The sequence below is a fragment of the Cydia splendana genome, chromosome 24, assembly GCF_910591565.1.
Source record: "Cydia splendana chromosome 24, ilCydSple1.2, whole genome shotgun sequence".
NCBI lineage: Eukaryota > Metazoa > Arthropoda > Insecta > Lepidoptera > Tortricidae > Cydia > Cydia splendana.
This window is the reverse complement of record NC_085983.1, coordinates 4,988,177-5,010,195: the sequence shown is the minus strand read 5'-3', so window position 1 is coordinate 5,010,195 and position 22,019 is coordinate 4,988,177. Positions and strand designations below refer to the sequence as shown.

At 38.3% G+C, this 22,019-nt stretch overlaps 1 protein-coding gene across 2 annotated transcripts in view; it reads left to right on the top strand.

The window, feature by feature from the left end:
* LOC134802378 (L-dopachrome tautomerase yellow-f2-like) overlaps window positions 1–12,308 on the top strand; it is a 51,205-nt gene extending 38,897 nt beyond the window's left edge. For both annotated transcript variants that reach the window (XM_063775013.1, XM_063775012.1), the window contains 2 exons: window positions 10,561–10,663; window positions 12,096–12,308. In XM_063775013.1, coding sequence (XP_063631083.1) covers window positions 10,561–10,663; window positions 12,096–12,159 — 167 coding nt within the window. In that variant the 3' untranslated portion in view covers window positions 12,160–12,308. The remainder of the gene's footprint in view (window positions 1–10,560; window positions 10,664–12,095) is intronic.
* The last annotated feature ends 9,711 nt before the right edge of the window (window positions 12,309–22,019 follow it).

Sequence of the window (22,019 nt, the reverse complement as noted above, 5' to 3'; positions counted from 1 at the left end):
CCTAGTCAGAAAATACCTGTTTCCACCGAGGTACACATAGGGCTTTGTATCTGTTATTTCATCATCATTTTCAGGCTTCCTGCTCTGACAGACTCTTCCATATACTAAGTACCGTAAAATGGGGTGAGTTGGGTGAAATTTGACTTTCAAACCTAGATAATGTTTTATATTTACATGTGAAAACTGAATGGTGTATATAATAAGTCGTTCGGACGTTTGTATTGTAGTTTGTATTTTATTTTGGGTAGTTCCATTTCATAACTTTGACGATAAAGAGGAAAACCCACCTCACCCCGTAGTGCCTCGTATTTGGGGTGAGAGGGTTTTTCATACAAAGGTGATGTGACGTTTAGCGTCGCATGAAGTAGGTAGATTGCAAAATGAGACGAAAGAAAACTAACCAGAGTAAATTTTACGAAATATAATTTTAAAAAAATAAAAAAAACTAAAGGAAGGACAAGGTCGTGGATCTTTTCTGAGCTGGCAATTAACAGTGGTGAAACGAGTCCTTGATAGGGGTCACTTCCCTGCACTACGTCGCAGAACGTCGAACTTGGAGGTGGCCGTCTTCAAAAAAAAGGGTTCCGGATCCAGCACGGGAACCTTCCGGAACGAAGCGGAGCATGCGAATTCAGGTTGGTAGGTTCCGACTCCAACCCCAGACTTGGTCCCTGGAATTCCGGTAAAAATGGCCATTTCAAGAAAAGTCCAATTTTGTACAAGTGACTGCGACATCCGGATTTTAGGCCAAATTAATGCGCTAATGAGAAAGTAGGCTGGTGTAGTGAACCCCAAAGAATTAAAAGGTGATCAATGATGTGGCAGTCACAAGTAGAATCATCATTTTAAATTTAAAACAAAGAAGAAAGTGAAGTTAAATTTACTAAATGTACTTCTACAACTAAAAGCTTTATTAATGCATGTCAACTACAATTTGGCATGTAATTTTATACATTTAAATTAGAATTAAGCCTAACTTTGATTATAATCTACAAGATTTTTATAAAGTGGGTAGACTCATATTTCCAGAAGGTTCGAGAAGCTTGTTATTTCCAGCGTTATTTTTATAGGAAAATTACAGTTAATAAGCAGATAGTGATAGCCAAATGTACCCAGAAAGAACTAAATGAAAATGTGATGGCAAGAAGAAAATGATTCCTTAATTTACTACTATGAAAGTTACCTTTCTCTTAAAACTACAAAATATTCAAAACACTCACCCTATTTGGGGAAATACTGGAACTTAACACATTTAATATTAGAATAAATTTTACACCATATTAAAAATTTGTCACATCATGACTGTAAAATTGTATCTTTGAATTTAGTCGATTTGACCTCTCGCTGTCAAAGCCGTGGTAGCAATGTCTCGGACGCGTATGTGTCTCATTAGCTGGCCGGTTCGCATCGCTTATCGCGAGCCGGGTGACGTAGTCCTTTGTATTCGCATCTAGTTTTACCTAATAGCAAATGCAGTCGTCAATTCTGTTTGTTCGTAGATTTATTTTGTATATATTAGTTTTCAAGGTTTTTGTGTATATTTTTTTAGATAATAAGTATGAAATGTGTATTATAGTAGTTTATAGTTATATTTAGGTTTAAGTTTATTTCTTATTTTGTAGAATTTTAATTGGAAATAACGGTAAACCGTTACATACCCCTCTTTTTAGGTTAGGGTTTTTGCTAGGAAAACCCGCTATTTCTGTTGTCTACTCAATAGATACACTAGTCATCATTCAGGCTTCAATCTCAACATACACCTCCTCGTCATACATGCATCACACAGCCAAATAAGCAATAAACATTTCTATACAGTGTGTTTTTTTTAAGTGGGACAGTATGGGGAAATCCCAAAGTATAAGAGATACAGGGAAACTGTCTTAGGAAACATTAGGTACTTTTTTGTGAAAAAAAAATGGTATAGTCAAAATTTTGGTCAAGTGTGAGTTGTCCCTAAAAATGATTAATTTTGATGAAATTTTTTTTTGACGCACATCTACTCAGTTTCATGAGGGGATCATTTTATTGTATGGGAAGAAAAAAATCGGGACAGCAGAAGTTAGTCAAATTTAAGAAAATCGTTTTCATTTTTACAACCCGTGTAAATTGAAAACCACTGCCCACTGCAAGGTTTTTATTTAAAAAATATTGCCTATTCCAGTTTTACATTTGAATTTGGAACACTTTATTTGGTTTAAAAAGGATTAAAATACTTTAAGATATTCTTACGCGAGCCTTACCTTACAAATCTAATTTAAAAAAAAAACAAATTTTAAATTTGGAACTTCTTGAAACAAACAGTATTTTACGTGATATTTCATTGTTTAAAGTTAACATTATGTTAAGTTTTCGTCATGGAATTACCAAACTCGCATAAAGTAGATTTAATTGAAGCGTATTTTGTAAATTATCGTAGCTCTGTGAATGCGTTACAGTGGTATCGGGAACGTTATCCGGACCGCGATCAACCGGACCGCAAAATTTTTGACAAACTGGTGAAAAATTTAAGAAAGGGAGGCTGTTTTAAATTAAAACGGAAGAGACGAGCCACAGTAATAAATGAATTTACAACTATCGCAATCTTAGGATATTTTGAAGGCTACCCAAAAGCCTCATTGAGGGAAGCTGCTAACACTATCGGTGTGCATAAATCTACAGTACGAAAGGTATTGAAGGCTTACAAGTACAAGTGTTACATAGAAGGTCATCTTGTACAAGCATTGCTTCCAGGAGACACTGACCGGAGATTAGCATTTTGCCAGTGGTTTGTAGCATGCTCGATTAGAAACCCGTCTTTTCCAAGCCGGATTATTTGGACAGATGAATGCAATTTTTCAAACAATGGCATGTACAATAGAAAAAATAATCATTTTTGGGCACGTACAAACCCCTTCCGAACTACGGCAACCCATAACCAGGTCCGCTTTTCCTTTAATTGTTGGTGTGCAATATTAGATAATAAAATCTTTGCCATTAAAATTTACCATGGAACATTGAATAGTCAAAAATATCAGGAAATATTAAACATGGCTGTGGATTTAGTAGATATGGCAATTCCATTAAATAATTTGAATAATATCATCTACCAACAAGACGGCGCCCCTGCCCACAATAGTATCGCTACGAAACAGTTTTTAAATGAACATTTTCTTGATCGCTGGATGGGCACAAATGGCCCTATTAAATGGCCACCACGTTCACCCGATTTAACACCGTTGGATTCTTTCATTTGGGGGTACCTTAAAGGTCGAATTTATGCAGATACTTACAACTCGGTACAAGAGTTAAAAGACGCAGTGCATTATCATTTGAACAACATACATCACAACGCCTTGTCTAAAGCTACCAGAGGTGTTCTGAAACGCGCTCGTGCCTGCATTCGACAAGAGGGAGGCCACTTTGAACATTTACTTTAATGTAAAATTATTTTATTAAATTTACCTAACTTCTGCTGTCCCGATTTTTTTCTTCCCATACAATAAAATGATCCCCTCATGAAACTGAGTAGATGTGCGTCAAAAAAAAATTTCATCAAAATTAATCATTTTTAGGGACAACTCACACTTGACCAAAATTTTGACTATACCAATTTTTTTTTCACAAAAAAGTACCTAATGTTTCCTAAGACAGTTTCCCTGTATCTCTTATACTTTAGGATTTCCCCATACTGTCCCACTTAAAAAAAACACACTGTATATGTTTTTGCGTCCTAGCAGATTGAGTATTATACTTACGATTGTATAAATACTCTCATGTATTTATTAATGGTTCTTAAATATATTAATCACTAACCTCAGTGGTCTAGATCATACTACAGGCTGTTTAGAAGACCTGATAGCCTACTGATAGGCCTGATATTCACAAACCGGTAGAGGTTTACAAAATATAAATAATCTAATCTAACAGTTAGTGTATTTAGAGTATGTGCCAGCGCTTATACGTCAGTTTCATGAGGCTAGTGAATAAATTTAGACAGTTAATGTAGAAATCGTACATAGGGGACTACTTAATCATATTAAACTTTGTAGTTGGTGATCTTAAAATCTTTAACATGCCAGTTACCTATATTCCTCCCTTGCATGTCTTCTAGTTCGTATACTAAATTAGACTTTTTAGCAACGATCTTACATGGACAATACTTCGGTGCAAGTTTCTTCGCAAACATGTTGTTTTTGTCGCTAAGGTAGAACGTTTTTTTCCAAATAGTATCGCCAACTTTAAAATCATGATCTTTACGGCGTAGGTTATAGTGTTCGCTATTCCTAGTATGGGCTTGCACTAGAGAAGATTGAACCTTATCAAAAAATTTCCGCAAATGACCTAGATTCTCTGCATATTCATCTCTAGGAGTAAATATTATGTCGTCATCTAGTTCTGGGTCAATATAGTGTAAACCGCTAGTGACCAATTCCCGTCCATGAACGAGAAACGCGGGGGTGTATTTTGTTACCTCATTACTGGATGTGTTCATAGCGAATTGAATTTTTGGTAGATTGCAGTCCCAGAACCTATGGTCGTTTTCAATGTAGGATGATACTGCTGTAATAATCACTTTGTTGTATCGTTCTACTGTGTTCACTTGCGGAGTATATTTAGGCGTAAATCTTACGTTAGGGACATTGTAGTCATTAAACAATTTCTTTAACACGTTACTTGTGAACTGCTTTCCATTGTCCATAAGAACAGTACTAGGCACGCCGTGAACTAGGAAAACTTTTTCCTCGATTAACTTAGCTATTATCTCGGAGGTTGCGCGACGAATGGGAAATAATAAACAGTACTTCGAGAAACAGCATGTCACAACAAATATAAAAGTGTTCTGTTTTCTCGATGGGGGTAGGGGACCTATGAGATCCATGCTTAACATTTGAAAAGGGCGTGAGCAGTCTTTAGGACGGCCCATAATGCCTAGAGTAGCATGAGTAGCATGCTTGTGAGCACAGCAAATATCACAATTAGAAACAAATTTAACTACATCGCGATGCATGTCCTGCCAGAAGTAGTTTAAAGAAAGCCGTTTATGTGTTTTATATATGCCAAAGTGGCCAGCGGTAGGTTCTGAATGATTTTTACTAATAATGTCGAGTCTAAATTCGAGGGGAATGACTTCTTTCCACTCGAACTCTCGAGTTAAAGGATTTAGACTTTTTTTAAACCTAAATAGTCTGCCGTTAGTTACTTTGTAATTTAAAAATGAAGTAGGAGTGTTTTGGCAACTGTTGTAAATATTTAGATACCACGAGTCGCTTGTAGAATAAAACATGTCAGGACTAGTTGGGATCTCATCAATCTCGGCAATAGCAACAGAACGGGAGAGACTGTCTGGTACTACATTTTCTGAGCCACGACGATGCTTGATCTCAAAGTTGAATGAGGACATACGAACTCCCCAACGGGCTAAACGACCCGTGGGATTATTTAGATTTAGAAACCACTTAAGTGACGAGTGATCGGTATACACGACGAACTTTTTGCCGTTCTCCAAGTAGCACCTCCAGTGTTCAATCGCTGTAAGTACTGCAAGTGCCTCTCGTTCTGTTGCGCTGTAGTTACGCTCTTGGTTAGAGAGAGACCCACTCATGTACGCTATAACCTTCTCTTGATTGTCTATGACCTGTGTCAGGACCGCACCCACGCCGTAATCGCTCGCATCTGTATGCACTTGGAACGGCTGCGTATAATCCGGGCACGACAATATAGGAGAAGATACTAAGGCTTCCTTTAGCGTACGGAAGGCGACTTCAGCATCGGTAGACCAGTTAAAAGGGGGTGAGTTTTTAGCTTGTGAAGTAAGTTTATTTAGAGGTGCAGCTATAGAACTGAAATTTGGAATAAAACGGCGATACCATGATGCCGTTCCAATAAACCGACGAACTTCCTTGCGATTAGTAGGAGTTGGATAGTTAATGATTGCCTCAATCTTTTCTGGGTTCGGTTGTAGTCCATTTCCATCTACTACATATCCTAAATAACTCAGTCTATTTCTGAAGAATTGACACTTTTGGTAACCAATGGTTAAGTTTGCCATTTTAAGTTTCTCTAGAACTCTAACTAATAGGGAGATATGTTCTTCAAAGGTCGATGAGACAATGATAATGTTGTCGATGTAGACAAAGACTTTATGCTCAAAATCAGGCCCATAGAACAACATATCAACCAGTCGTTGTTGCGTCGCTGGAGCATTGGTTAAGCCAAAGGGCATAGAAACAAACTGAAAGGTACCACGCGAAGGAATATAAAACGCCGTTTTACACCGGTCTTCTTCCTTAATAGGAATTTGCCAAAAACTCTTTGACAAGTCTAAACTAGAGAGATATTTAGCGTCACGCAGATTGTCGAGTATCTCAGAAATGTATGGAATACTGTAAGCATCCTTGATGGTAACTGCATTCAATTTACGGCTATCTAAGCAGAATCTCATTTCGCCATTTTTTTTAGGTGTCAACAGAACAGGGGACGACCAAGGGCTCTCGCAAGGTTCTACCACGTTTTCACGCAACATTTCATCAAGCTGAGTGTTTAGTATTCTTTGTTTTTCAGGAGACATTCTGTAGTATCTTTGTCGAACAGGAACAGCATTACCGGTATCTATATTGTGAGCAATTAGAGAAGTGCGGCCTAGACCACGTTCTTCATATGAAATGTTACGAAACTGCGCAGTGATATGATCAGCCGTAACTTTTTGCTCAGGCGAAAGATGATCATAGTCACATAAGTGTGTAGGTTGAGGGTCTAGTGATAGAGAGGCTAATTTATCAACATCCCTAGGTAAAATTACGGAATCTAGTTTTTTAGGAAACAATTCGAAAATTCTCCAGAAGTCCATGCCTAATATCAAGGAGTTTTCGACTTCTGGTACGACGTAGGCCTTCAAGATGTGGGTTTGATCTAAGAACGAGACAGGCAGATTGATCATACCAATATTGTTTAGTCTATGCCTGCCAGCTGCGAATAAATTTATCGTATCCGTACTGTTGAGCTTGAAACCCGCATCCAAGAAAACTTTATGATAGTTATTACCTAGAATTGTATAACCACTACCCGTATCTAACAAACCATGGATAGTTTTACCATTAATCTGAACTGAGACATACGGTCTGTTATGTATATTATCTGAATCGTGGATTGCAGTGACTGAATAGCAAGTGAAAAATTTAGATATGAAGTTGAGCCAAGATTTCCACTCTGAATCACTAAAGTTTTCACTAGATTTTTTAGAAAGATTATGTACACTACAATCCACTGAATTTAGTTTTTTGCATCTTTAGGATTACAGGATTTACAATCAGGATAGCGTACACCTTTATTACCACATTTAAAACAGATAGGGAAGTGTGGCTGTTTGCATTCTTTCAAAGAGTGTGTATCAGTGCGACACCTAGGACAGTACTTACGCGAGTTACTAGCAGTGTTGACATTTTTTGTACTGTTTGCTGTCGCTTGTACAGCATTAGTAGTAGTAAGCTTTTCCTCTGTAGTTTTAGATTTGTTGTAGTTGTAAGAGCTTGAGTAGTTAGGATATTTGTTTTGATTATAGTAGTTTTTCTGTTTTTCATTTGAATTTGTATTTTGGTAGTTTTTATTTGTGTAGTAGATATTATTTTTATGATATTTAGTGTAGGCAAATTCTGGGGCTAGAGTCTCAGAAGTCACCCTAGGCGGTTCATGAAACAAGGATAAGCGTGACTGAATGTCCTCATAGTTTGTGCAAAGGGTTTTTAATGTCTTTAGGTCCTTGATCTCAGGTGAAGCGGCTAGGGTGCTGGCATAACATGTCCGGATGTTATGTAAGATAATTTCGAGTTTTTCTTCCTCAGACAACGGTTTAACCAATCGCGAAAACATGCCATGCATAATAGACAAGTAAATAGAAATGTTTTCTTGTTCCCCTTGCGTACGATATTTTATTTCATTAGTCAGGCGATAGTCGTAATTCTTTGGACTAAAGTCTTTTTTTAATAGGACGACGACATCGTCCCAGCTTTGAAAACTTTCTTTATTGCAACGGAACCAATGTAATGCGTCATCAGTGAAAATCTCGTAGGCAAACTTCAATACACGATCCTTTGATATATTCCTAACCTCTACGAATTCTTCAACTCTTTGAATGAAAGAAAAAACGCAGGCTTTTCCAGAGTACTTTAGTTTTGCCAAGTCAGAAGTCAGGTTACGATCACAGTGGAGTACCGCCGTAGCTTCAGGTTCCAAAACTGAGACTGCATTTGCATTTGAGGTTGATGCCGGCCTCAACGTCGTAATTTCTTTGTATTGGTTGTTAAAGGTAGTGCAATAATTTTTGTGCTGGTCAACTAACGTGGCACTAACGTTTGAGATACGCCTTAATCTGTGATATATGTGGTGTAGTAGATTTTCGGTACGCAAGAACAGGGTCTTATCAAATTTAGATTTGAGGGATGCTAGCATCGTTTGGGATTTTGTTAGACTGTCTTTAACAGCATCAAGGTCAACCGCAGGCTCTAAATGTGATTCCAAAATGTCCTCAGGAGGTATGGCCAATTTTACTATCTGGCTTCGGAGGTCCTGCACCGAACCAGTTGAACCACCTCTAAGGATCACCTCATATTCAAGCTCAGCTTTTTGTAGTGACAAATATTTAATTGGGTACGACATGTTTAAATCTTAACGTAAAAAGTGTGTGTTTTGATTACAATTGATTAAAAAGCAGTTAGGTTTAGTTGCTAAGTAAGTGGAATGTGAGATACGATAGAATTTTAAAATTATTTTAAATCGGAATAAGTGAAGTGTAGTGTTTTTTTTTTTTTTTTTTTTAAACAAGAATTTTGCTATAACTATATGAAGTGAGAAACTGACAACCACGTACCAAACAACTGCTCAAATCAGACTTAAAAACTAGATGAATTACAAGTGCTAATATTAGAAAGCCACCAACACCAATGAAAACCAAGAGGAGAAAAAGGCCAAGGACTTGCTTCAATAATGCACAGCTCAGAAATAACCAATATGGGCGCCAATGTGACGTTTAGCGTCGCATGAAGTAGGTAGATTGCAAAATGAGACGAAAGAAAACTAACCAGAGTAAATTTTACGAAATATAATTTTAAAAAAATAAAAAAAACTAAAGGAAGGACAAGGTCGTGGATCTTTTCTGAGCTGGCAGTTAACAGTGGTGAAACGAGTCCTTGATAGGGGTCACTTCCCTGCACTACGTCGCAGAACGTCGAACTTGGAGGTGGCCGTCTTCAAAAAAAAGGGTTCCGGATCCAGCACGGGAACCTTCCGGAACGAAGCGGAGCATGCGAATTCAGGTTGGTAGGTTCCGACTCCAACCCCAGACTTGGTCCCTGGAATTCCGGTAAAAATGGCCATTTCAAGAAAAGTCCAATTTTGTACAAGTGACTGCGACATCCGGATTTTAGGCCAAATTAATGCGCTAATGAGAAAGTAGGCTGGTGTAGTGAACCCCAAAGAATTAAAAGGTGATCAATGATGTGGCAGTCACAAGTAGAATCATCATTTTAAATTTAAAACAAAGAAGAAAGTGAAGTTAAATTTACTAAATGTACTTCTACAACTAAAAGCTTTATTAATGCATGTCAACTACAATTTGGCATGTAATTTTATACATTTAAATTAGAATTAAGCCTAACTTTGATTATAATCTACAAGATTTTTATAAAGTGGGTAGACTCATATTTCCAGAAGGTTCGAGAAGCTTGTTATTTCCAGCGTTATTTTTATAGGAAAATTACAGTTAATAAGCAGATAGTGATAGCCAAATGTACCCAGAAAGAACTAAATGAAAATGTGATGGCAAGAAGAAAATGATTCCTTAATGTACTACTATGAAAGTTACCTTTCTCTTAAAACTACAAAATATTCAAAACACTCACCCTATTTGGGGAAATACTGGAACTTAACACATTTAATATTAGAATAAATTTTACACCATATTAAAAATTTGTCACATCATGACTGTAAAATTGTATCTTTGAATTTAGTCGATTTGACCTCTCGCTGTCAAAGCCGTGGTAGCAATGTCTCGGACGCGTATGTGTCTCATTAGCTGGCCGGTTCGCATCGCTTATCGCGAGCCGGGTGACGTAGTCCTTTGTATTCGCATCTAGTTTTACCTAATAGCAAATGCAGTCGTCAATTCTGTTTGTTCGTAGATTTATTTTGTATATATTAGTTTTCAAGGTTTTTGTGTATATTTTTTTAGATAATAAGTATGAAATGTGTATTATAGTAGTTTATAGTTATATTTAGGTTTAAGTTTATTTCTTATTTTGTAGAATTTTAATTGGAAATAACGGTAAACCGTTACAGTGATTTTGGAAGATTGTTGGATCGATTTTTTTTATTATGCGTATTACTATAGCCCCATTTTAAATTGGAATACATTATTTTTCTTAGCAGTAGCCTTAAAATTCCTTCTCACCCCCCTCGCAAACCTTCTCTCCCCATTCATAACCCAACTCTCCCCGCGAAACCTACTCACCCCGTTTTACGGTATGCCCAGCTGTTCGTAAATTGTTTGCGAGATCACCTTAACCAATCCTTAACTTTGTATGCTCTCAGATCTTCACGTGACTGACGACCAAGTGTGGGTGATGGCGAACACTCTGCCCCGCTTCGGCTACTCGCGTCTCGACCCCAACCAATACAACTTCTACGTCTACAGGTTTGTAAGAGTTCCGAGATTTTAGTCAAAACTAGAGATGCACCGGATATTCGGTTACTATCCGGTATCCGGCCTATCCGGCCATTTTTTTAATATCCGGCCGGATACCGGCTTGTGACCTACTATACGGCCGGATACCGGATAGTAATTTAGCTTGATTTCGGAGTCAACCAATTGGATTTAAGAAACCGTCACGGTCAAAATCGTACTCGATTATTATTTTAAAACAATTTAAACATTCCACTGCCTTGCAAGCGCACTCATTTCGAACCTAGAAATGAGTCCGCGCGAACGTTCACTAGGAAACAGGTCAAAACCTGCACAATACGCACCGGAAAAACCGAAATTTAGGTATAGTTCCGCCGGCCGAATATTCGGCGGCCGAATACCGAATATTCGGCTGATGGTCAGGCCGAACATCCGGTATCCTACATCCGGCCAAACAACTATCCGTTGCATCTCTAGTCAAAACCCCTGCTCGTTTGTACAAAAAACGGACAAGTGCGAGTCGGACTCGCCCACCGAGGGTTCCGTACTTTTTATCAAAGTGTATTCAGTACAGTCATCAGCAGCAGAAGTTGCTAAGCGGGCCAGATGTTCAAAATTACCTTGACGCGACTTTATTTGTTAAGAGAATAAGAGCGTGTCAAGGTAAGTTTGAACACCTCGCTCGCTTAGCAACTTCTGGTGCTGACTGTACTATTCATCAGTCGTCAGTGAAAATTTCAACTGTCCGTCTCTTTCACAGATGATGTATTTCTGTTGCCGTTATAACAACAAATACTAAAAACAGAAATTAATAAATATTTAAGCGGGGCTCCCGTACAACAAACGTGATTTTTTGTAGTTTTTTGCGTAACTGTACGGAACCCTTCTTGCGCGAGTCCAACTCGCACTTGGCCGGTTTTTTTTCTTTGCTCTGCTACACTGAAACACACCCAACTTGTCAAGTAGAAAAAACGCGAAATTAAATTTTTCAATGAGAGTTCAACCCTTCACGCCTACATTTTTTTTTAATTTGCCGCCTTTTTGTACTGAGAAAGTTGTCTCGAGCCGATTTTTATTTTGAAGTCGGTTTCGTTACAGTAGGATAAAAGAAAATTTTTAATACCTAATTTTTTATTTAAATTATGTAAATGGGTCGATCAACAATTTCTTGTTGTTAACCCATCAGCCAGGAGACAATAGTAGTTAGACATAGTTTCTTAGAAGAGCTGCTGTACCATGTTCTACAAACGTGCTTAGTAGATGTCCCAATATGGAAAGGCCTTATAACTACCAAAAAATTCAAGTTTGTTTCATTTAAACACGAAATAACTAGTATTTTAAGAGTGACCCAGGAGACCGTAACCATGGCAACTATTGACAAGAAAATGTCTTTATAATAAAATTAAACACTAAGATATTTTTTTGACTAAAATTCCTGTTTCAGAGGAAATGTGAACGACCTGATCACGGGAACAGTATGTGATGGACGCAGTCCCTTCGCTGGCTGAAGATAAGATAAGATTAGGATAGTTTAACATTGTTAATGCAGTACAACAATTTTGATTCAACAATTGTATCATTTTAATACGTTTTTTATTTAATAGCATACAAAAGTAAATTTACAAGTAAATATTAAAAACCTAAAGTTGCCTTTTAATTGTGTATCACTAATAAGGGGCTGTCCATAAATTACGTCATCGATTTTTGACGATTTTTGAAATCCCCCCCCCCCCCTAAAATCATCCAAAAATCATGCTTCGAATGACCCCGTTTCCTCCTATGTCATGCTACCGTCATCCGATGTCCAGACCCCCCCCCCTAATTTGAAATGACGTAATTTATGAATAGCCCTAATACTACAGTAGTACAATATATATGTTCACTCTGCGCACGAGCTCTAAGAATTTTTGGGCAGGAGAAATATTTATACATGTAGGTATGTATAGTTTATAAATATAAGTCTGTTTTACTTTTTTTAATTTTATCAATACACTTTTCTTTCTGTACCAATTTTATGTAGGTACTTATCCTTCTTCGTCTTTTTATATTATAATAAATAAATAAAGGTATGGTTGCACACCAAATATTCCAAAAGTAAAAATAGGCCCATACCTACCTATAAATATAAATAGGTTCCACGGACCTAGATAGGTTCATACCTAAAACGCCGAGCGAACATGGGCATCAACGAAACGTGCTCAAAGCATTGACATAGATATATAGGGACTGGCTTTACGGGCAATAATAATGAGGCATGACAGGGGCCAGTAAGTACAGCGGTGTAACACCGCTACAACGCGATTGGTTGATGAGTTCGCATCACGCGCGCGATTGGTTAATGAGTTCGCATTACGGTCGCAAGTTGCAACTAGTTGCGTTAGACTGCACGATTGGCTGGGATTCGTGAGTAACATCGCTGAACTAGTACCATTTTTAGTGCCCGTAGTGCCCGTCCTTAGACATTATACGTCAATGGCTCAAAGGCCATTTGCGCACCAATATTCTGGCCCACTTCGTAACTTAGTGTTCGTAAGGGCCCGCCTTTACGAAATCCATACTATTATTTATATTATATTATAAATGCGAAAGTGTGTCTGTCTGTGTGTTACCTCTTCACGCCTAAACCGCTAAACCGATTTAGTTTAACATTGTCATAGAGATTGAGATTGAGAGAGTTTGAGTTCCGGGGAAGGACATAGGAGTCATAGGATAGTTTTTTTGTCGGAAGTCATCCCTAAAGGATGACGATGACGATAGTTTTTTTGTCGGAAGTCATCCCTAAAGGATGACGATGACGGCCCGGTCTAACGTGAGTCATCCTTAAAGAGGGTGAAAACTTAGGGTAAAAAGGGTGGACCCAGTACTAAATTATAATAATCATTTATTTACATACAATATATATACAGTGGTACTACTAAACGAAATTAATAACTAGCTTAAATCTAAAATAGGCCCCTGAGGGATTGTACCAAGGATGCTGGCGGCATTTCCTCGCTGTATCGCAATGCTGGTGCGAGGTAGCCGCCAGCTCTTCGGTCACCAGTTACGTCAACCAGACGCTTCGCGATTTCTGCGAACAACTTATGCGCGCTGGGACCCCATGGACCTAGAGTTTCAACTCCAAATGGTACAAAATGGTACTCTCAATATAATAATTAAATTATAATAATTAAAAATATGTACAACTCAACCAACTCTCAGTGGACTTTGGTCCCCAGGCCAGGCACAACTCCCGCCTGGAAAGAGTACTCTCTTTTGCCATCGCTCTATATTCCACAAACATAAAACTATGACAGCTACGAGTATATATCGTTTATTAAAGAATGAAGTAATTTGAATTCATGCTACATCCCGACGTTTCGAACCCTTTACAGCGTTCGTGACAATACAACGAATTAATAGTAATTAGTGTAATCGTAGACAATATTATACAATATATTTTACTAATTAACCTACAAAACTTAAGAAACTAAAACCCGTTCTGAGCCATGCCGGGTTGAAAGGTCCCATCACACTAGCAGCGTTACCCCGCTGTATGGCGATAGAGACCTGTTGGACAAGCCATGACACAGAACGGGGGTCAGGTCATTCCCTAAAACTAATCTAGGTATATAATCTCGACTAAGGATTCGCGGAATAACACACAGCTGGATCCAAATACAAAATAATATCCTCTATACCATTAAACTTTCCTAGCATTATCATTATAATTCAGAGCTTCACAAACGCTACACAAAGCTAAAGACCTAGTACCCAAATAACCATGCTCTTCCACGGTCTCCAAATGCATTCGCCACGCGTGATAAGATAGTAATTTACTTGTATTATCACAGAGGCATAATTATCCATATGTAGGTAAGAATTAGGGGGCAAAAGATTAATACAGTCTACTAATGGTGTTCCCATGATAATAGGAATGGCGCCTTTTGCGTATGCGTGATGAAAAATCTTTTCTGATATGTATTGGCGGCATATTGTGTTCCATTACAAGATAGATAGGCAGTCTTTTGCAGAGTGACCGGGGCACCTGTGGTCAAGAATTATTATTATTATATGTCTTTCCCATCACGGAACAATGGTGTTCCGGACCTTTGGGAGGCGTGCGCGGAGCCGAAGCCATATTATTATTATTATTTATTTACTAGTAGTTCGCGCCGAACTGAGAACTCGCGGTTTGCCAAAAATTATATAGAGCGATTGACTTTGTTGCACCTACTTACTCGTATAGTTCGACATAAAATAGTAGAAAATAATTTTCAGGAAAAAAAACCGACTTCTATGGGGGCCGGTGAAAGATTATTGTACATAGATGGTGCACTATGTAGAAAAGGAGGTAAAACCACCCACTTTTCTAGTAGGTAGCATTTCGTTTCTGTAAGGGTCGCAGTTTTAGCCTCAGGAACCCACTTCTCTGATCTCTTCTTCCTCGTTCCCTCAATGCTGAGGATCGCGACCACATGCAACATGTCCCCACTGATTGCGGTCATAAGCCAAGTGAACTGCACGGTGCAGGCTGCCGCCACTCGCCTTCTTCATGGCGTCAGACCATCTCTTACGAGCCCCACCCCGAGTGCGTTTACCATTCATTCGCCCCAAGATGATACACTTCTCTGATAGCAGTTCGGTTCTCTGAGGATTGCAGTTCGAACCTAACCAAAACCACTTTTACTTTTCTAGTTGCATTTCATTTTTGTAAGGCTCGCAGTTCTAACCTAACCCACATTTTTCGGTTCTGTGAGGATCGCAGTTCAAACCTAGTTAACCTAACCCACTTAACGGCGCGTGCGGTGCGGTGTACGGGGGTTTGAGCGGGAGGGGCTAGTAAGTTTGGCATCATTATACTTTATACCTACATTTTATGGTAAGTAATCATAGTGGTTTATTTAGCTTAGGTTCAGTATCAGTGGTTTTCCGGGTCAAATTCCGAGTCCGGGTCCGGGTCCAGTTCCGGGTCCAGGACCAGGTCCAGGTCGAGGTCCAGGTCTATGTCTTGGTCCAGGTCCAAGTCCAGGTCCAACTCCGGGTCCAGGTCCGGGTTCAGGTCCGGAAAAGAGCCCGGATCCGGGTAAGGTCTAGCATCATCAGCAATTCCACTTCATCAAGTGCGACAGTTTTTAATGTAAATTCTTGATTTTCTGATGAAAATACACAAATCTCTATACGCATGCCTTTAAGATTTGAGGAGTTCCCTCGATTCTTCATGGATACCATCATCAGACCTCGAGCTTGACAAAAATGTGGCTTAAAAACTTAACTTGCTTAACAAACATAACAGTTCGCTCTTAGCGGCCGCGGCTAGCGATCGTCGCGCGCTCCGATAAGAAACCAGTTCGTGCGCGCTTAACTAACGATTTACTAACCGCGAATATAAGGAAAAAAAATTATCTTTATATATAAATATTGTCATCATGAAGTGTAAAACTTGTAGTGAACCAGTGATTGATGGTGTGGACTGTGGCAGCTGCCGTAGTCAATTTCACTTTGGGTGCATCGGCGTAGTGGAAACCACCTACCGAAAAATGAACATGGATCGAAGAGCAGGAATACGATGCCAGAAATGTCGTGCTGGCCCCGATAATTCACAGGACATATCCACCATTCTCGAGGAGCTGAGAGGTTTTAGGGCAGAGTTCGGCGCCGCTAGGTCAGAGCGAATCTCCAATTCTGTTGACTCATTAAATGCAAAATGGAATGAGATGGAATCCCGGTTTTCCAGTTTAGAAGACAGAGTGATTGCTCTGGAAAGCAGTGCGAAAGTCGTTTCGAAATTACAATCGGAACTTGCCACCTCAAGTCAGACAATACATAACCTACAAAATGAATTGCATGTGCGCGACCAAAATGCACGAATGAACAACGTCGAAGTATCTGGAATACCGTATAAAAAGGGCGAAAACCTTTTAGTGATACTGGACACTATTTACAAAAAAGTTGGTGTACATCTGGAGGCTAAAGAGGTGGATTCCATACATCGCGTCCGCCGTTTCGTTAGCAGAAATACTGGTCAAGTTGACACCAACTCGGAAGGCAACGTAACAGGCGAGAGAAGCATGGGTAGCAATGCGACAGAACCACGTCCCCCGGCGATTATAGTTAAATTCACCAGGCGGCTGTGCAAGGACCCGCTGCTGGCAGCGGTGCGCGCGCGCCGCGGCCTCACCACCACAGACATCGGCACGGAGGGACCGGCTCGTACCATATTCATAAGTGATCACCTCACGCCGACAAATAAACTGCTATTAAAACGCGCCAGGGAAAGGAAAGCTGAGCTCCAGTATGCATACCTTTGGACTCACGATTGCAAGATCCTCATGCGTAAGACCGACACGTCTAAAATTGTCGCGATAAATAACGATTCGGATCTATTTAAGTTAAAGTGACTACTATGTTTATGTTATATCAGTATGTACACGTTTGCACGTGAATATGATTATTATATACTCTGTTGTTGCCCTTTGCCTTCACAAATGACTGCCGAAGTACTTCTCGTCTATTTAGCACAAATCACATCTATTTAATTACACAAACGGGTCTACCGCGATATAATTTCATTGTTTTTACCTTTAATTCCTTCCTTCCTTCCTCCTCCTTCCTTTTTATAAACTAATTTCGGGTAGTTTAGTGGTGTTTTATTAATATCTCCGTTGACATTTGTTGGGACGTCAGTCTTTCCGTGACCACAGCTGGTGCAACTCAGCTGAAACGTCGGAATTAAAGGTAAAAACAATGAAATTATATCGCGGTAGACCCGTTTGTGTAATTAAATATGTGTACAAAACGCGAGAGTTTAAAGTGTTATATTACAAATCACATCATTTATTAACTATTTGCTTACGGCTATAATGGGCAGACCTGCATGCGCGTCTCATTATTATGAATGCTATCGTTATCTCAACGCTTTTTATGTACCTACTTACGCCCGCCACCATGTCGCAAATATTTTACCTGTTAATAAACAATATATATGTTTTTGTATTGTATCATTTTGTAATGCCTCAACTGCTTTGAATAGTGCCTTTAGACTACTGCTGAAAGTGCAAGAAATTGCTTCCATCGAAACTGTTAAACGAACCAGACTGACAGAATACCTACCAGACGACATAACATATGACAAAAGAGTACCAGTGACTGGCTTATTACACCCTGCAGACAGAATTACTATAAATATAACCGACATACTTACTGAAAACGACTTAGAACCTTATTATACGTCAGATATGCACAGAATCTACACTGATGGAAGCAAGCACGATGCAGGAGTAGGAGCGGCATTCGTTATACACTACCCTGATGGAAGTGACAGAACTAAAAAATTTAAGCTACATAAGAGCTGTACAGTTTTTCAGGCTGAATGTGTGGCTATAGAAGGAGCGTGTCATGAATGCATCATACTGGGCCTTGAAAAAATCACAATTTTCTCGGACTCGAAGTCTGCGCTGCAAGAAGTTGCAAATCGCAGCAGCACAAACAGAACAATAAACAGTATCCATAAATTAATCCGCCAAATCCAACAAGCAGGAGAAATCCATTTTTGTTGGATTAAAGCCCACGCCGGCCTTCACGGCAATGAGGCAGCAGACACAGCCGCCAAACACGCGGCATCATTACACAGAAGTCCTGATTTCTGCAGATTTCCCCTATCCTTTCATAAAAAGAACCTACATAAAACAATAGTAGGAAAACATGAACAAATGTACACAAACAGTACAACAGGAACCCACACAAAGCAACATCTGCCTACACTTACACATGTAACAACACTTCGCAAGCATATGTCACTCACCTTCGAACTCACTCAAATACTTACCGGTCATGGATATCACAAAGCCTATCTAGCACGCTTCCACATCACCGACACTGATACCTGCCCATGCGATGACACAACTCCACAAACTATCGACCATCTCCTCAAACACTGTCCCAAATATTCATACTTCCGCTGTGACCACGAGTTTCTCTGTGAACTACATCAAATAGACCCATATGATATATCTAAAATAATAAAAAAAGAAATAACAAAAACATCGTTCGAAAAATTCATAAGTAAAATAATAAACACACTTAAAAAATTTAATAACACATAAACATGCTATACAGTGTGTTTTTTTTAAGTGGGACAGTATGGGGAAATCCCAAAGTATAAGAGATACAGGGAAACTGTCTTAGGAAACATTAGGTACTTTTTTGTGAAAAAAAAAATGGTATAGTCAAAATTTTGGTCAAGTGTGAGTTGTCCCTAAAAATGATTAATTTTGATGAAATTTTTTTTTGACGCACATCTACTCAGTTTCATGAGGGGATCATTTTATTGTATGGGAAGAAAAAAATCGGGACAGCAGAAGTTAGTCAAATTTAAGAAAATCGTTTTCATTTTTACAACCCGTGTAAATTGAAAACCACTGCCCACTGCAAGGTTTTTATTTAAAAAATATTGCCTATTCCAGTTTTACATTTGAATTTGGAACACTTTATTTGGTTTGAAAAGGATTTAAATACTTTAAGATATTCTTACGCGAGCTTTACCTTACAAATCTAATTTAAAAAAAAAAACAAATTTTAAATTTGGAACTTCTTGAAACAAACAGTATTTTACTTGATATTTCATTGTTTAAAGTTAACATTATGTTAAGTTTTCGTCATGGAATTACCAAACTCGCATAAAGTAGATTTAATTGAAGCGTATTTTGTAAATTATCGTAGCTCTGTGAATGCGTTACAGTGGTATCGGGAACGTTATCCGGACCGCGATCAACCGGACCGCAAAATTTTTGACAAACTGGTGAAAAATTTAAGAAAGGGAGGCTGTTTTAAATTAAAACGGAAGAGACGAGCCACAGTAATAAATGAATTTACAACTATCGCAATCTTAGGATATTTTGAAGCCTACCCAAAAGCCTCATTGAGGGAAGCTGCTAACACTATCGGTGTGCATAAATCTACAGTACGAAAGGTATTGAAGGCTTACAAGTACAAGTGTTACATAGAAGGTCATCTTGTACAAGCATTGCTTCCAGGAGACACTGACCGGAGATTAGCATTTTGCCAGTGGTTTGTAGCATGCTCGATTAGAAACCCGTCTTTTCCAAGCCGGATTATTTGGACAGATGAATGCAATTTTTCAAACAATGGCATGTACAATAGAAAAAATAATCATTTTTGGGCACGTACAAACCCCTTCCGAACTACGGCAACCCATAACCAGGTCCGCTTTTCCTTTAATTGTTGGTGTGCAATATTAGATAATAAAATCTTTGCCATTAAAATTTACCATGGAACATTGAATAGTCAAAAATATCAGGAAATATTAAACATGGCTGTGGATTTAGTAGATATGGCAATTCCATTAAATAATTTGAATAATATCATCTACCAACAAGACGGCGCCCCTGCCCACAATAGTATCGCTACGAAACAGTTTTTAAATGAACATTTTCTTGATCGCTGGATGGGCACAAATGGCCCTATTAAATGGCCACCACGTTCACCCGATTTAACACCGTTGGATTTTTTCATTTGGGGGTACCTTAAAGGTCGAATTTATGCAGATACTTACAACTCGGTACAAGAGTTAAAAGACGCAGTGCATTATCATTTGAACAACATACATCACAACGCCTTGTCTAAAGCTACCAGAGGTGTTCTGAAACGCGCTCGTGCCTGCATTCGACAAGAGGGAGGCCACTTTGAACATTTACTTTAATGTAAAATTATTTTATTAAATTTACCTAACTTCTGCTGTCCCGATTTTTTTCTTCCCATACAATAAAATGATCCCCTCATGAAACTGAGTAGATGTGCGTCAAAAAAAAATTTCATCAAAATTAATCATTTTTAGGGACAACTCACACTTGACCAAAATTTTGACTATACCAATTTTTTTTTCACAAAAAAGTACCTAATGTTTCCTAAGACAGTTTCCCTGTATCTCTTATACTTTAGGATTTCCCCATACTGTCCCACTTAAAAAAAACACACTGTATAGGGGAGAAGGGGGCAGCTATCACTGGAGGCAGCTTAGAACAAATGCGTTTTAAAATGTATTTTTGATGGGATAATGATACAAATCCATATTTTGGGCTTGCAACATCGACCCACACAACTGTCACCTGACATATTTGAAGTTTGACAGAACATGAACGAACCAGTAGCTTATTTTGTTTTCGATGCTACCCGTTAGCGGTATTTGTGCAGATTTGTAAGGTTTCTCAGGCTGTATTTGAAGGAAGTGGTTAGTGAAACTTAATTTATTAGATAGAACAATCTATTATGTTTAGTGACGAAGGATGAATAATCAAAATTTGCGATGTTTCTACAAAATAACGACGTTTATTTTTTTTAAGTAGGTGTTGGGGTAGTTATGAAAAATAAATAGGAGGCAGTTTTGATTAGCAGTCTATTCAAAACTACCCCGGCCATAAGAAATGTCCATACCTGCCCCGATATTGACTGGCATTTGGTATGTAAATTGAAACCGTAATAATATTTTACTTATTTTAGTAAATACTAATAATGCATTTATCTAAATTCCATGAACTAAGTGGTTCAGTACTTATTACGTTTAGTCATGTTTAATATAATATGATTTATTTGTTAACAGGTAAAAATGGTAAGGAATTATATAAATAAAGAGAATCACAGAGAACCAAAATATAATAAATACTCATATAATCCGATGTCAAAACATTATTGGGGTAGTTTTGAAAAATGGTATGTGCAAAACTGCCTCAAGGGGGTAGCTTTAGTAAGATTTCAATACTTTTCAAAGGTACCCCCACTGAGGCACCTATGAACACTCCAAAAAACATGAATGTACAAAACTACCCCATCTCTGTTGTAACTGCAAATTATACGAGTAAACTGTTAACACGATTATTTCTAGTGACAAACTGTGCCAAGTACAGGTAAAAAAAACGCGTATATCTCGATATTATTGCCGTTACAGCCCATTTTTCAAATCTGCCCCATGTAAGTTCAAAGCTACCCACTCTTGGGGCAGTATCGAACATTATTCCTTGAGTTGCAAAAATCTAATTTGTACTATTATCTTTAGCATTACATATCTGCAAATACATTAATTACGTAGGTTAATAACGTAGGTTATTGTGTAGAGGTTTAAAACTGGTTTCAATAAGTAATATTTTGAACTATGACAATTAATGTAAAAAGTGTACCAGGCTGCCCCCCTCTCCCCTACTATAATATGTTATATACGTAAATAAAGTGCCTAATATATATGCATATATAATTATATTTATAATATTTTATATATCTAAATAAACTGCATAATAATACATTCATAAAAACTAATGAAACGAAGTAAGTAATAATAGTTATAAGCCGCCCGTATTGAAAGCGAGGACCTACAACT